The following is a 15,778-nucleotide window of genomic DNA, read 5'->3' on the forward strand; positions in this document are numbered from 1 at the left end:
ACGTTTTTATTAAATTGATTTTTTTTAAATCTATTTTATTATTTTACCATCACATTTCCATCATCTTTTATTTATTTATGTCTGTAAGTCTCAAATTCCTTTCCTGTTACATTTACACTGTTTTATTATCGGCCTGTCAGTCATCTCTGAATTGCACTACAAATTAAATAAATAATTTCAGTTATTTTTCAAGCAAAAACACAAATCATTACATTTCTTAAATGTGAAGATTTGCTGTTTTTTCGATTTTGGACGATGATAAATATTGTAAAATGAATATCTTTTAATTTCAGACTGACAAAATAGAACAAGTCAAGTCAATTTTATTTATTTAGCCCAAAAATCACAAATAAAGTTGCTTCAAAAGGGCTTCACAATCTGTGCAGCATACAACGCCCTCTGTGCATGGACCAGCAGTGATGAAGAAAAACAAAAACAGGAAGAAACCTACAGGAAGAGCAAGAGAGGAGGAATCCCTCGTCCAGCACAGACAGACACACAGCTGATGCCGTGTTCACAGAATAGACAGAAAGAACAACTGTACATTTAAAATATGGAAAAATACGTTTGCACAGTGTGCACGCAGACCTGCAGAGAGCACGCGGCGTTAAAACTCATCCACTGTTCAAACAGAGGGAGAGAGAGAGAGACAAGTGACGAGGCAGAGTCTCCCAGAGGACACGAGACACTGACTGCAGAAGGAGAGAGAGGGAGGGAGGGAGAGAGAGAGGGAGGGAAGTCCCAGATTAGTCAGTGGTCCTGCACAGAGGAGTTTCACCACTGAGAAGACAAGCAAAAGAAATTGTTGGCTGCAGACACTTTTTTTAAACGAAGTACTGACTCAGATTTCTGGGCGGTTTAGGGTGTTCACATCCTTTTCGGTTTTAGGACAGGACGGCAGGGCAGTGTTCCCAACCACACAGGACAGGATAACCAAAGTGGAATATTTTTAACTGCCAACGTCAGTCACCTGACCTCAGCCCAGATGAACATGTGTTTAACTTCACAAAAAGCCCAGATGGCGCAGCACAGGCCTGGCAGAGCATTGAATCACATCACTCTTATGAACTGTGCAACGACAACATCCATCGAAACTACACAAAGGAATACTTCTGACTTTTTTGTGAATGTTCAGTCACACTGGACACCTTCAGGTCTCTCTGCAGATGTCGTCTGGGGTTCAGGGATCCGGGTTTTGGATCATTGGTGGAGACATCCTGCGGCCCAGCAGCATCAGGTCGTTGTCGAGCTGAACGCCGAACCTTTTTGGTTTAGAGAGCCACAGCAAAGAGTCTGAACACCTGTGGAAATGAGAAATAACGGTGTTTAATTCATCAGAAATTTAAACAAACATTACAACATTTATTTTCCTTTCTTTTTTTGTCATTACGGCTAAATGTATTTTCTAAAAAGCAAATGCAAACCACGTTGAATTAAATAAATAACACATAAAGCGCTAATGTTGCCACTGTTCATCAGTCGGTCCAGTTCAACCACAGTAAACGTCTGTACTTACCTGGAACAACCTATAGGTGGCAGCAAAGTCAAGGCTGAGATAATATCCACACAGCGCGGCTGCAAAGAACATTTTATTTGATTGATTTAGTTTGTAAAGACGATGGTTTCAGTTTTATTTTGTACATGTAAAGAGATATTTTTAAATCTGCTCTCTAATATTAATTAAATGATCATAATCAGTATCACATGCCCTCCTGTAACCTCAACACACGTTTACGTCTGGATCATCGTGCGCTCAACAAACCATGGCATATAAACATAAATACACATTTCACACTGTAATTTAAAGTGTGTGATCGATCTGATCATGTTTTCTCTTCCGCTCGCGGATTTCACTATTTCAGAGCGTAATTACAGACTGCTGACTGACCAGCTTCATTTGTGACATCAGATATTCACCATAATCAATGAACTCATCAATGATTCAGACAGGGTCCATTAGCAGGCTGGAGCTCGTGCACACACACACACACACACCAATGTATTTTGTTGACATGAAGGAGTTATGTGAGAAATGCAGCCTTGCAGTGGGACGGGGTGTGTGTGTGTGTGTGTGTGTGTGTGTGTGTGTGTGTGTGAGTGACAGACTAACAATACATACAGCGCTTGTCAGCACTTTAACTGATGCAGAGCCCTCAACAAAAGCTGTTTACCAGCAGAGCAGACCACAGGATTTGTGGATTAAGACCTTGATCAATAATTGAATTGTTTCTAAATAAAGAGCTCAGACAGACAGTGAGGATCACCACTTGAGATATCCACCCTTAAAAGTTTTTATCGTCCTATAGATCAAGATCAACTCGAGGGTGAATCAATAAGCTTCAAAAACCTAAAGATTTTAGAAAGGAAAGGAAAGGGAAAGGAAAGGAAAGGGAAAGGGAAAGGAAAGGAAAGGAAAGGAAAGGGAAAGGAGAGAGAAATGAATGGAAAGATTGAGCTACAAAAACAGAGAAAGAGAAGGACAGACAAAAGGCCAAAAGAGGTAGGAGTGCATGAGATTCCTGCATCTCATGAGTGCTGTCAAAACTAAAAATAACCGTCACAACTGGATGAGTCAGGTCGTAAAATTTAACCCTGTGCATCGCTAAATAAATAAATGTTTAAGGTGACAGTGCAGAGAGAGACACTGGTGTAGAATAAATGGCAGAGACGGAGAGAGAGAGAGAGGAAGAAGCAATGGCACGATGGCAATATGTCACAATTAAGAATTGGTTAATGGGCCTGAATAAAAAGCACTCATGTGTCATCATCATTTCAGGGCTTTCAGCTGACATCAGGACCCGTTTTAGGATCCAGTTTGGCGTTTATTCTGCTCTCAAAACGGGTGCGAGAGTTGAATTAGGATAATATTTCAATGCATTATGTTGTTTTTGAAAGCTTTTTCCCTAAAGATGAGCAGATGCTGCAGAGTGATTTTGTGCAGAGAGGATAATATGGAACACCGACGTGACCATCGCTGCACAGAATCATTTATTTCCACTTCAAAAAATAACCCTAAAAAGCAAAACAAGGAATTGTAAATTTCTTATACTGGCCATTTACTAATAATTTCCCGATTCATCGTCCACCTTTTAAAGATCAAAAGGGAACGGAGACAGGTTAGAGGACAGGGAGACATGCTGGCTTTGTTGCTGGTTTATGAGGTAAACAGACACTTACATTCATCCCGATGGGAAATCAAGAGCCTGAAATGGATGCGACTTTGGGAGGAAACCCAGGAGAACAACATGCAATCTCCACACATGCAGGAAACCAAACACACACTTTGAAGGCTACGGTGTCACATACATGGCGGATGAAAGCAGGCCACACACGTGCTCGCATGCATAGACATAAGAGGGTTGCATACTATTCCCAAAATACCACACAGCATATAGAGAAGGCAGATTCTACATTTTTCTTTTTTCCTGTTGTTATTTCTGGAGACTCACACAGGTCAGAACGTCTCCACACGGTCGTATATATATATATATATATATATATACTATATATATATATATATATATATATATATATATATTGCTTCAGGGACTGAAAAGGCATTGCAGAATTTTATTTTATGATTTTATGTCAACTTGCTCTGTGTGCTGCATAATTCACGCGTTAGTTGATTGTTTAAGCAATAATAAGCAAAAAATAATCAAAATTTAGCTTCATCCAGTGTGAGAATTTACTGCTTTAGTGCCGTTTCATATGATTTTAAAAACTCTGGTTCCTATTGATTTGTGACAATTTATAATTACAAAAACTTATTTATATCCCTCTTTCTAAGACAAATGATGTAATAGTGAGCACTTGTTTTTTTCTTTGGTGTTATCAAATATTGGAAGATAAAAGAAATATGTCCTAAAATGGCACAAATGATCAATACATAACGCACAGCCCTGTGTTTGATGACAGGTTTTCAGCTTGTAGCTAACTAATCAGCTCCAGCCTGCAGTCACGCAAGGGGGTGGGTGTACCCGTGCACCGTGACGTCACCGCATCATTCCCTGTACCCCGGGTCCATTCATGCTTACCTCTTCACAGCGCCGCGCGCCTCGCCCTGTCCACACCCCACCTTTACAGAGCGGAGCGGCTTCGTTAAGTGTGAGAAACAAAAGGCTTAAAACGAGGGGGGGGCGCGAAAACGTTTGTCTCCCGTGCGACTCAACATGGATTTTAAAGCGCGGGAATAAGCGTCCGGACGTCGGGGGAGCAAGTTAAAAACAATAGGTGAGAGCCTAATTGATCTGGATGCCTTTCACCTCTGTGAAGTCAACGCGGATGTGTCAGTTGCTGCTGCCTCGCGCTGTTTTGTAATTCTACGTTTAGAAATAATTCACCGGTGTAAAATTTCCTTCCTCAATGGGAGACAGTGAAACTGTCGGAGCTGAAGTGAAGTACTTTTCTAAGGCTGATCTTTGACTCGCCACCAATTTAATTCATCCAGCAGCGTTTGTTTGTTTGTTTTTCTATTTAAACTCCAACTTTAACAACTTCTTCTGTCCTGTTTACACCGAACACAGAGAACACTACGTATAAATAGACATTTAACCTAAATGTAACTTGTGTCTACATGGACTTCACTTACTTTTTTTTTTTTTTTTTTAAACGTAATCTGGCTCCGTATGTCTCCAAACGCAAAGAAGAGCATGTCAATAAATCTACTTTCCTCACATGTCTCACTTTAAACCGCTAAAATCTGCAAAACAACATCTGCGAAACACATCCAGGTCCCACACATCCAACACCTGGGCACATCTGTCAGAGCTCTCTCCCTCGTGTTAGTGTAGTGATCCAGGGACATTCGGAGCCCTGGCTTCACCAGAGTGGACACGTCGTGCATTGGACACGGCAAGTAGGTGAGTCAGTTACACACACACACAGACACACACACACACAGACACACACACACACACACACACGGAAAGTGAAGGCACATGCAACCACACAAAGTCACACAAGTGGAACAGATGAGCCTGCACTTAGTTGTAAGAAAACATTCACGGTGCTCAAGAGGGATTGCACATTTCCAATAGATAGATTGATAGACGGACAGCTTTGACCTTTGAACCTTCTGCCTGTCAGCTGATATCTGTGAAGTGCTGAGGCAGAAGAGGAACAACTTCGGGTTTTCACGACTCAAAACTTTTAAACTGGCACAGAGTTCAAGCGTTCAAGTTTCTGCAGAAATGTTCTGTTTAGCAAGAGAAGCAGAGAATGTCCTCTGGGATTGGAAAAGTTGGACAAAGACATGCAAACACATGGTCAGCGTTGTTGACATTGAGTCAAAACAGAGTGTGGAAGAGAGGGACGCTGGTAAACATCCTTCACAAATGATGCGGCATCTCCTTTGGCCAAGGAGTCGCGATCAATCAAACGCTGCTGCCTCTGAGTGTACTTTTCAAAATGCTGCTTTCTTCTTGTGTTGTGTTAAGCCACTTCTTTTGGGTTTGTTTTGGGGGTTTTGGTTACAGTAAATCTTGCCCACAACATGAAGGGGGAATTAGTGCACGTAGTAATTGTGGAAGTTTCAGGGCCATCTGTTGGCCATCACTGCTCCTCCCTTTTCTTTTCCTTCTCGCTTTTCATTCATTTCACTACATGTGAAATAAAAAATGAAAATAAGCGGTTAGACTTTTGGTATAATTTGAGCAGCAAGGAAGCATTAGACATGTCCCAACAAATCTGAGTCTTGCTCGGGATTTTGGCATCGTTTTCTCAATTAATCAAACCATTATTTTGTCTCAGGGTGTATTCAGACTGTTTTATTCCAAAGATATTCACTTTACATTTTACATGACGAAGAAGAGCATCAAGTCCTCACATTTAGGAAGGTGGAATCAGCAAATGTTTGGCTTTTCCTTCTTGAGAAATGACGTGACTAATTGTAGTTAATGATCAGATTAATTTAATTTCCTGCAGATCGACTGATGAGTTAATTGACCGATTCTTCTTTTCTTCCTTTCAGTTAAAACAGGACGGCTGCAGAAAACTACTTGAGGAAACTTTTCCAAAAATCCGGGCCGCCTTCAGCCATGACGAGTTCAGAAGACGACCCGTGCCACAGCAAGCTCCACATCAACTCCACCGACACCCCGCTGATCAGCGCCAGCATGTTCGCCGCGGGCATCTTCGGCAACGTCGCTGCGCTGGTGATCCTGGAGATCCGGCGACGCAGAGAAGCGAGGACCGAGGGCGCGTGGCGGCGCAAGCTGTTTCACATCCTCATCACGTCGCTGGTGGTCACGGACCTGATGGGGACCTGCCTGATCAGCCCGCTGGTGCAGGTGGCGTACTCTCGCAACACTAGCATGGTGGGGATGTCGCCTGAAGATAAAAGCGTGTGTTCGTACTTTGGTGTCAGCATGACCTTCTTCAGTCTGGCCACGCTGTCGCTCCTCTTCTCAATGGCGTTAGAGAGATGCGTTGCCATTGGATACCCATACCTGTACAGCCAGCACGTCACCAAGAAATGTGCCTACTTCACAATCCCGTTGGTGTTCGTGTTATGCATGTCCTTCTGTCTGCTCCCTTTTGCGGGATTTGGTAAATATGTACAGTACTGCCCCGGCACGTGGTGCTTCATTGACATGAACCCAAAGGAAAGAGACGACCGGGTCTACGCCAACCTGTACGCCACTATCATGCTGGTGCTGGTGCTGGCCATTGTGGCTTGCAACGGTTTTGTGGTGTACCAGCTGTTCAAGATGTACCAGCGCCGGAGGAGGAACGGCGGCTCAGTGATCTCGATGTCGAGATCCAACAATGACAGCAGAGCCATGTCCATGGCCGAGGAGGTGGAGCATCTCATCCTGCTGGTCTTCATGACCATCATCTTCATCATCTGCACGCTGCCCTTAGCGGTAAGACAGCACACACACACACACACACACACATGCATGCGTCTGCCCCCAGAAGAACTGAGTGGCTGCAGTTAACTGACGTGTCTGGGGGTTAATTAGCTTTATGGGTCAGCTGGTCGATAGTCACAGCAGAAATTGATTGAAGGTCCATCATGCAGAGAGTGAGCAGGTGTTTTATAAACAACACCAATGCACTTTAAGTTCACCTCATTTCTTCATTGACCAGTCGGCCGCATTTCTTCCCACAAACCTCACAACTGGGAACATCTGTGTTTAATTTCAACATAAAACACGCCTGAAAATTAGGTTTAAAAATGTAAATGAGACACAAAATCAGCTACTTTTGCACTTTGTATTTAAACTTCCTACTTGAATATAAACTGAATTATCATTTTGTCTCCATTCTCATCCTTTTTTTCAGTAGCTGGAATCTGTAAAAAAACAATTAACCTTGTTTGCTGTTCTCAGCAGCGAGGTGCTAAGACGCAGCGTTACTCACAAAATCAATACGTCATTAGTTACAGTGAAGGTGTTTCAGGGAAAGTAATTGGTGCTTTTGCTAAAATAGCATCTCGTAACCTTAATGCAGCCTTTGATGCAGGAAGAGACCAGATTTAAGCAACATTACAATTCCACAAATGACAGTACAGTATCGATTAGAGCTGCAGCTAATGATTGTTTTCATTAATGTGCCGATTATTTTCTTGATGAATCAATAATCATTCAGTAATATGTCAAGAAAAAAGCAAAAAATAACTAATCAAATAATCAACTTATTATTTCTGAATATTTCAATATTACATTGATATTATATATTAGGCATCATCATGAATAAATGCATTTAAATGATAATAAAGAACACGCATGTTTTTTGTGTGGAATCTGATCCAAAGACAGAAACATGTAAACACGTAAATCACGCAACACAACACTGACATGTATCCGTATATAACTCTCTCCACACTCGTGGCATTTATGACAAAAGCAGCTATTCAAAAATAATACAATAGACTATGGGCTGTTCTAGTGCCAAGTTGTAGACAGGAAACAGTGCGAGTGCCATTCACAGCCCGTCTGACTCAGCTGCTTCTCTTGATGCCGCAGGTATAAACTACATGTTTAAATATAGATTTCATGACTGTGTGTCATTTTTGTTGTTTTTGTGATTTTAAAAAGGAAAATATAAATCACAATTTTACATTTCTTCAGCAAATTATTATTAATGTCATAACATCCTGTGTTTGTTCAAATATAGAGTCTGATCACGATAATCACTTTGGAGTCGAGTGAAAAACACCATCGAACACAACTAATATCTAAAAGGGAAATCTCCACATTTCCATCAGCAGACTTCTGGTTTACTGTATAATTATAAATGAGCTGATGATATAAAGCAGGAAGCTGTTGGGACAGAGACGGTAATGGGAAGATTATCTGACTCTTAAACTGTAATTCTACATTTTATCTAAAGAAAAAAAAAAAACAAAAACAAAAAACATTATCTGTGACGAAAAGTACAAATGACTCATTGTCTAGTGATGATCCATTATGCTGTCTCAGTGAGACTTGTGGGCGATCTGTTTGCAACCACCTCGGTTCTGAAAGTGCCACTTTGGACTTGAAATGGGAAATCGATAACTCTCCCAGCAGTGTATGATGCCGTGCACTTTATTGCAGACATCCGTAATGGCCCATTTGGTTTGTGGCTGCATCTCAGTCGTGGCTTGAAATGCAGAGTCACGACCTTCATCTCTGCAATGATCCTGCATCAGAGTTAATTTAATAGAGGAATGTGATAGAAGACAGAAACTGTTTTATAAGATGTGTGTCCTCAGGCTTTTAGAGAGGCAACATGAGCTCGGTCAGAGAGAAGGCAGGTTCTTGACACTTCGAAAAGACTCACGCACGAGTATTTTAACCGTTTCAACTCTATTAAAAGTCAATTTAAAGCAACATCGTGAACAATTTAAAACTTAATAGTTGCTGGATCCAGTGTCGCAGAATCAGGGGGTTTAATTAATTAAATAAGAAATAATTAAATAAAATCATGCTCGCAAATTTTCACCTAAAACCACTTAAACTTTTACTGCCACCACTTTTTATTGAGTCGAGGAAAATGATCCAGTTTGCCAGCTGCTGCCCGAACGTTCAAGTGGACAATATCCAACACAACCACAGGGTGTTAAAACTGAGAACAGCGCGGAGCAAACTTGAAAAGCGAAAGTTATTTGTGTATTTAAATGTGATGGTTTATTACACTGGCCTGCACTGTGCACTGTGCACCAGGTGCAGACCACTGAAGGACACAGGGATCAGCCTTCCTCACTGCTTCATCAGGAGGCTGAATGAAATAGATGACTTGGGTGCAGTGAGGTTTCAACAGGACAGAGTGAGAGGAGGAGAGGATATGACTGGAGCTATCACTGTGTGGGTGGACATTAAAAATAGTTTAATTCAATTCAAGCAGACTCCAGTTTGGATGCTGATGGTGTTAGCCGTTACTACGTCCATCTGGTTGTTAGAGAGGCGTCCATGTTTGTTTGGTTTTCAGGCACTTGTTTACGTATTATTAAGTGCCAATTAAGACGTATCTGAGCTTTCAGAAGAATCAACGTCATGGTTACGACTTGGATGTGAACACTACTTGTAGCGGGAAACTTATGATTATAATCACAAGAACTCAGCATTAATGTGCGTCTTCGTGTCTGTCGTGCTCTGCTTGTAGCCGTCACCAGATGCTTCACCGCAGCGCACAGAAGTCACCATAACATTCATTTCAGCCAAGTCTTCTCCTTAAAGGAACATCCAGCCTCAAGTAGAACGTCTTATTCCCGTCTCTACGGTCTAAGGATGTCGACCCTGCTGATGGAAGACGTTAGACATTTGCAGTGTTACGCCGACAGTCGATCTATAATGAGTTCTGAGATGTGAGTAAACAGTCACAGAGAGTCATTTAACTGTAGAGTTAAACAGCGTTCTCAGGCCCCGGCAAAAATGTTTGTCTTTGTCTGAAATGAAAGACAAATAGTTTCAAAGATTACTGTGAATTTGAAGTGATAAAGCTGCTGCCGGTGCTGCTGTGAACTGCACACATGCAGTGTGAGAACATAATTTGACAGACGCACCAAGAAGGTGGAGCTTAAATTAAAACTGTGAAGGTGTTTGATATTTGCTTTGTGGTCACAGGCCTCTCACGGCTACACATTCAAGTTGTTACCAACAGCACAACAATTACATCACTTATTTAAAACATTATAGAAAAAAATCATGGGCGTCCAACTTGCAATGTGATACCACAGTGTGAGGGCAGGATTTCACACATACACACACCCAAACACACACTGTGATATTACATTTTACTGCCAATATGAAACTGTGGGCCAACGATGCGTTTGGGTGTGATATACCTGCAGTTATCTCTGATTGCATTAAAAATGGAAAAGGTCAGACTGTAACCTTTTCGTGCACAGAAAGGTAAAGACACTGATGAGGAGGTGGAGACTGGTAATGAAGGTGAGGCCGGATGTGAACCCAGGAAAATACAATAACGTAATGCAAACGCTCTAGAAATTGTTCGTGTTGTAAACGTGCGTCTCTCGGGGCCTCGGGCCCTCACAGACACTTCACATTAACACTTTAATAACGCTTCCTGTTGGTGCTGGGTTCACAGTGTGCTCGGTTTTTGTCTCACACACATGGCGAGGCCTGTCAGTGATTAAAGTAATGACTTCATGTGGTTTAAGTTTAAAATGACGCCGTGGTTGTTATGGCGCTGTTCTACACATCACACCTCATTCATCGTTCGTTAGGGAGTTTGTTTTTCTTTGTGTTACGTAAGGGAGAATTTACCAGCGTTCTCAGGCATCAGACTAACAGCTGCCGATAAGCTCTTACTAAGCAAGACTGAACTGCCATTTGCAGCCGCGGAGTTGGCTCAGTGGAGAGGGAGTTAAAGAACGACCAATTAGTCTTTGTGGCAACGATTCAGCGACTGGTTTGTGTGACCGAGCAACAGGAAATTGGCGTAACGAGGTCGGCGAGACAGTGTTGTCGCAAACTGTCGCCATCCCAGGAAACTGGGTGCTTTTTACAGGAGTCAATGAACCTGAGCGAGTTCGGACGAAATGCTTCATAATACAAGAGAAACAGAAATTGTATGTGAAATTCAGAGGACAGACAGAGAACAAGAATGGGCGGGAGGCAGAGATGAAGATAAAAAGTGGAAGAGAATGTAAAATACCAGATAAGTGAATAAATGAAAGAAGTTAATATGACTTTATAAACAGCTGCAAGGTCGTTTTTCCTTTCACATAAAACCTGATATTGTTCCTCTCCGATCCCCAGAGAGAACAGCAGCAGGAATTTCTAAACCTGTGAACTAGTCACAGCTTCCATGGATTGTATTATTAGTATTCCCAACCTTGTGGTCATCGGCCCAGGGGTTTTACTGCTTCTCATTCCAGCCAGTCACTGCACTTTAACCACAGAGGAAGAACTAATCAGCAAAGTCTGCTGCTCACTCTTGGCCTCAGTGGTAGGAAATAAAAACAGCTGTAATCAAGAGCTGACTCCATTTAAAAAGGTCAAAGACTTTGCGATACAGGAGTTATCAATGAGAGAAGCCAAAGAACAGTCGCCACACACACGTTCGTCTGTAGGACAGTGAGCTGCCATGTTCATTAATGTTGATTTCATTTCATTCTGCTCTACTCATTATTGATCTTCCCAACAACATCAAAACACAGTAACCGAGCTTTATCGAGTTACAGCTGGCTAATGACAGTCTCAACTAATTAATTAGTCATCGCACATAAACGAGGCAGCAGCTAAATAAGTCACTGCTGAGGAAAAACAGCTGAACTATACCTGCTTAAAAGGTAACTAGCCTAGCTTAGCGAGGTAGCAGCAAATGCCATCGTAGCTGTGGTTGAGCCACCTTTAAATGAAAAACTTATGGATGATAAAGATGAAAAGGAGTTAACTTTCTCTCATGCAAACAGTAAACAGCTGCAGATTTAGGGACCAAAACTATTTTAAACCAAAGTATTAGTGTAAGTGACTGAGTTATAATAGAGATGAGATGAGAGGGTTTTTATTTTTTCATCCCTCTTAAATTCACATCAAAACAAATGTCAAATTATGTAAAAAAGTGCTGCGTATTAGAGCTTGAATGTACTGTGCAGATAGTGATTAATAACAGCACTAAGATGGAATATTAATGGATCCTTATTTCACAACAAAGGTTTTATTATCTTTGTATGTCAACAACTCAGCTGGCAATCAGCATGGGAATCTCAATTTGGTTTGGCCTCAGAGTTCAACATCTGCCTATCAGCCTCTCCTAAAACCACAGAGCACACACACATTCACATTCACAGTCATTTATAGGCCGCCCGTGTTTGCCTCAGCAGCTTGTCTGGAAAGCAAACAAAACGATGCTGAGAGCAGTTCAATATCCTCTTTCAATTAGACCAATACTCCGGCCTCTGCAAACATCCTGTGTGCCTTGGGATGCTTGATTGTTTTCTGCATGTAAGAGGATAAAATTGGCGGCCATGCTTTTTGTTGTAACGTTGTGACTTTTGACCAAACAACATTCATCACGCTAAAGTTAGTTTGCGCAAACACACAGAGAACGCGCACACACACACACACACACACACTCGCAGCACTTTGGAGATGGAACCACATGACCTCTGACATTAACAATCTTCTGGTTTAGAGATACTTACAGATACGTTCCCATAGAGACAAGACAAACGCCAGTTGTGGTGACAAGCTGATCATAATCAATAAATCAATGTTTTTTTCTGCTTGATTCTACTTAAGCAGAACAGAAAGACACAAATGTTTTTTTCTGCTTGATTCTACTTTACTTTTTGCTCATGAAAGTCGTTTTAGATCCGAGCTTCACAAATTCTTCAGTGTAGGCCACCCTAAAGTTAAGTTTGTGTGTGTGTGTGTGTGTGTGTGTGTGTGTGTGTCAAGGATAAACAGGGAGATCATGGCTGAATTGAAGCTTAGATGGTGTGTGAACAGGAATGTGAACCTGAACACAAACAGCTGACCTGGTGTCCATCTTCAGCTTCCAGCGTACCCACTCGGAGGAGAGCAGTCGTACATTTTGTACCCTCCTTATCTCGCTCTTCATCTGTTGCTGCTGCAGAGGGTTTAGTGAGGGATTTATAACCAGGATGTTCGCTAGGATGTGAGACAATGGTGTTAGCAGTAGGCTTATACCTTGGCAGGTCATTTAACACACAATCTCTCGTCTCAATCCCTTCCCTCTTCTTTCCTCTCTCTATCCATCTCTCAGATCCGGGTGTACATCAACACTGGTAATCCTAAGGAGTCTCACCCCTTGGACCTGATCGCCCTCCGCTTCATCTCCGTCAACTCCATCATTGACCCCTGGGTCTTCATCCTCCTCTCCCCCAGCGTGCTGCACTTTTGCTGGGACTCTGTCTGCCGGGCCTCCCTAGGAATCTCCAGGGGTTAAAGAGAATACCGCGAACATCACGCTGCCTCAGCCCTCACAGGACAACACTGACCATTTTCAGTCTGGTGGAAACTCTATGACCATAGCCTGACATGACATGACATTATAATTTGATATTTATATTTATTGGACACGTGATTTGTTAGTGTGTTTTCCTCTGTGATCACATAAAGTGGAGAAGTTTCACGGGGCTGCAACATCTCTTCCCTGTGGGTGGTTCATTTGTGGGTGTTGCCTTGAGATAACAGCCCTTTCTAACTGATAACCACGTCCAACCAGTTTTATCAAATGGTGGCCACTTGCTGCCATTTACTAGGCGTTTCCATCCACTTCTAGCATTTCATTGCCTACTGACTTCTCTACATATCTATATAGATATATAGATATATATATATATTTAAAGTATAAAAGCTCAACGTTTTGCCTCCTTTGCTGCTTGTATTTTATGTCGGAGAATCAGTTACATGAAAAAGGCTGCTGATGGGAAAAACAAGAACAAACTGCAAGTGCATTTGTCTACGATGCACTAAGACTAAACTGTTTGGATGGAGAGTCTTGAGCAAGGACATGTGACAGTGGGGAGGGGGGGGGGGTCTTCCATCACCGTGTACAGAGAGAGTGATTCGCCTTCGATCCAGGACAAAGGAAGGAAGAGTTACCGACGACATGAAGCCTTGCTCGCACACGCCTCCTCTGATTCAACCAGTCACGCCGAGTCAGGCATCACGTTCGGGGCGGGATCCGTTTTCACCTGCCATTAATATGTAGCTGTACAGAACAAAGCACAGGATCCATATAACATCGAGTGAACAGACACAGAGATAAATGTATGAATGACAAGATCAGATGGGATCATGATGCTCACGGAAGAAGATAAAAAATGTCGGGCGCTACATTTATTGTCAAATTTAAGGTCAGAGATTATGAGAACAAATAATTCAAACTGTAGGTTCTGTCTGAAGCATATCTACATATAAACCAGACATGTGACATGCAGATATAGATACTGTATTTCAAGCATGCCTTTGTCCCCTGAACACTTCAGTGATCATGGGTCATCATCCTGAGAAGATTATCTCATCACCTTTGGAGCTTCTTAACCTCTGACCTTAACCTCTGGTCCGCTTTGGTAACCCCTCCCCCCCCCTCACATTCATACCAGACCCCTGCTGGAAAAGTCAAAGGGCAAGAAGCCCCGGTCCGTACTTCACTCAGGGAGTGGGCGGGAAAGAGCGACGGCAGTGACATTATTTCATTTCTCTGTACATGCAGCATATATTATTAATAATTTTTATATATAAAAAACAAAATTACTATCCTATAGTATATATACTATATTATATACATATACTATAAAAAAAAAAAGGTTGTTCATATGAGACTGTAGTTACCTTTTGACTTGAAACCTCTGCTTCGTGTATTGTTAAGTAACAGCAGGTAAATATTCTCATATAATCTTGCTATACACGTAATGCTTGTGACTTACTAAACGAATGATAGCACGCAAGTTAAGCAAATGATGGGACTTGTTTTTTAAATGACAAAATAACACACTTCACCAGACGGTTAGAGGCCCCGTCATAAAAACAGTGCCGCCAGTTAATACCACTAGTTTTCGGAAAATGCTGTTAAAAACAAAAGTCTCAATCATTTAATAAGCTAACAATTTTAGTTTGAAAATGATTTATTTATAGGGCATAAAATGTAAAAGTATCAAGCCTCTAAGTTTTTGACATACACTCAGTTTTTAGGAACAAACTACTGCAGTCTGATACAACAGCCCCGCAGTAAAACTTTAATATTTGGTGTGAGATCACTGATATAAGTCTGCTGGATAAAAAAACAGAAACACCTGTCAGTATTGTGCAAAACAATTAAACAGCAGCACAAACTGCAGCCACCGAAATGAAGAAAAAGTTAAATCAACACGTCTGTGAAACAGTTTTGAGCAGAAACTGAACATTATAACCTTCATGCAGGAGGATTTACTGCACTTCTGTTGTATTAGGCTGCATTAGTTTTAGCTATGTGATCCCTAATCACATGCCAACTGAGCGTATATCATCTGCTACTCTTTAAAAAAAAAAAAAAAAAGCGTCATTGTTTGTTTTCAATTTGTGCCAAAAATCAGTTTTCAGTTAGTAGACTGCTTTATTGCTGGACAGATTTCTGAGCAACTTAATGATGTTTCTTCCTGTATCTTGCTTTATTTCCTCTTGGGAGGTTTTTTCATTCAGTCATGTTGCCTGTAAACCCTTGATTTTTTTTTTTTTTTACCCATTGACTTTACAACTGCAGTGCCATTTGAACTGCATTAGTTTTACAAGGGAACATTTTGAAACGTTTTTATCCGACGTACATATTTCCAGGGAACCGATCTGGTGGCACATGATGATGATGATGATGATGATGA

The 15,778-nt window shown here is 41.6% G+C and overlaps 1 protein-coding gene across 1 annotated transcript; it reads left to right on the forward strand.

Moving 5' to 3' along the window:
* Positions 1-4,641: 4,641 nt before the first annotated feature.
* On the forward strand, positions 4,642-14,632 carry LOC111222684 (prostaglandin E2 receptor EP2 subtype-like). Its single transcript, XM_022746484.1, has 3 exons — positions 4,642-4,862; positions 5,972-6,866; positions 13,183-14,632. The coding sequence occupies exons 2-3, from the start codon at positions 6,039-6,041 to the stop codon at positions 13,363-13,365; spliced, it is 1,011 nt and encodes a 336-aa protein (XP_022602205.1). The 5' UTR covers positions 4,642-4,862; positions 5,972-6,038; the 3' UTR covers positions 13,366-14,632.
* The last annotated feature ends 1,146 nt before the right edge of the window (positions 14,633-15,778 follow it).

This window comes from Seriola dumerili, unplaced genomic scaffold (genome assembly GCF_002260705.1).
Source record: "Seriola dumerili isolate Sdu_G_001 unplaced genomic scaffold, Sdu_1.0 BDQW01000105.1, whole genome shotgun sequence".
NCBI classification, from domain to species: Eukaryota; Metazoa; Chordata; class Actinopteri; order Carangiformes; family Carangidae; genus Seriola; species Seriola dumerili.

Bases quoted from the DNA above. Each gene is read 5' to 3' on its own strand.
- LOC111222684 (XM_022746484.1), top strand. From the start codon at position 6,039: ATGACGAGTTCAGAAGACGACCCGTGCCACAGCAAGCTCCACATCAAC. The intron at 6,867-13,182 runs GTAAGACAGCAC...TCCATCTCTCAG, and splicing joins TCTGCACGCTGCCCTTAGCG to ATCCGGGTGTACATCAACAC.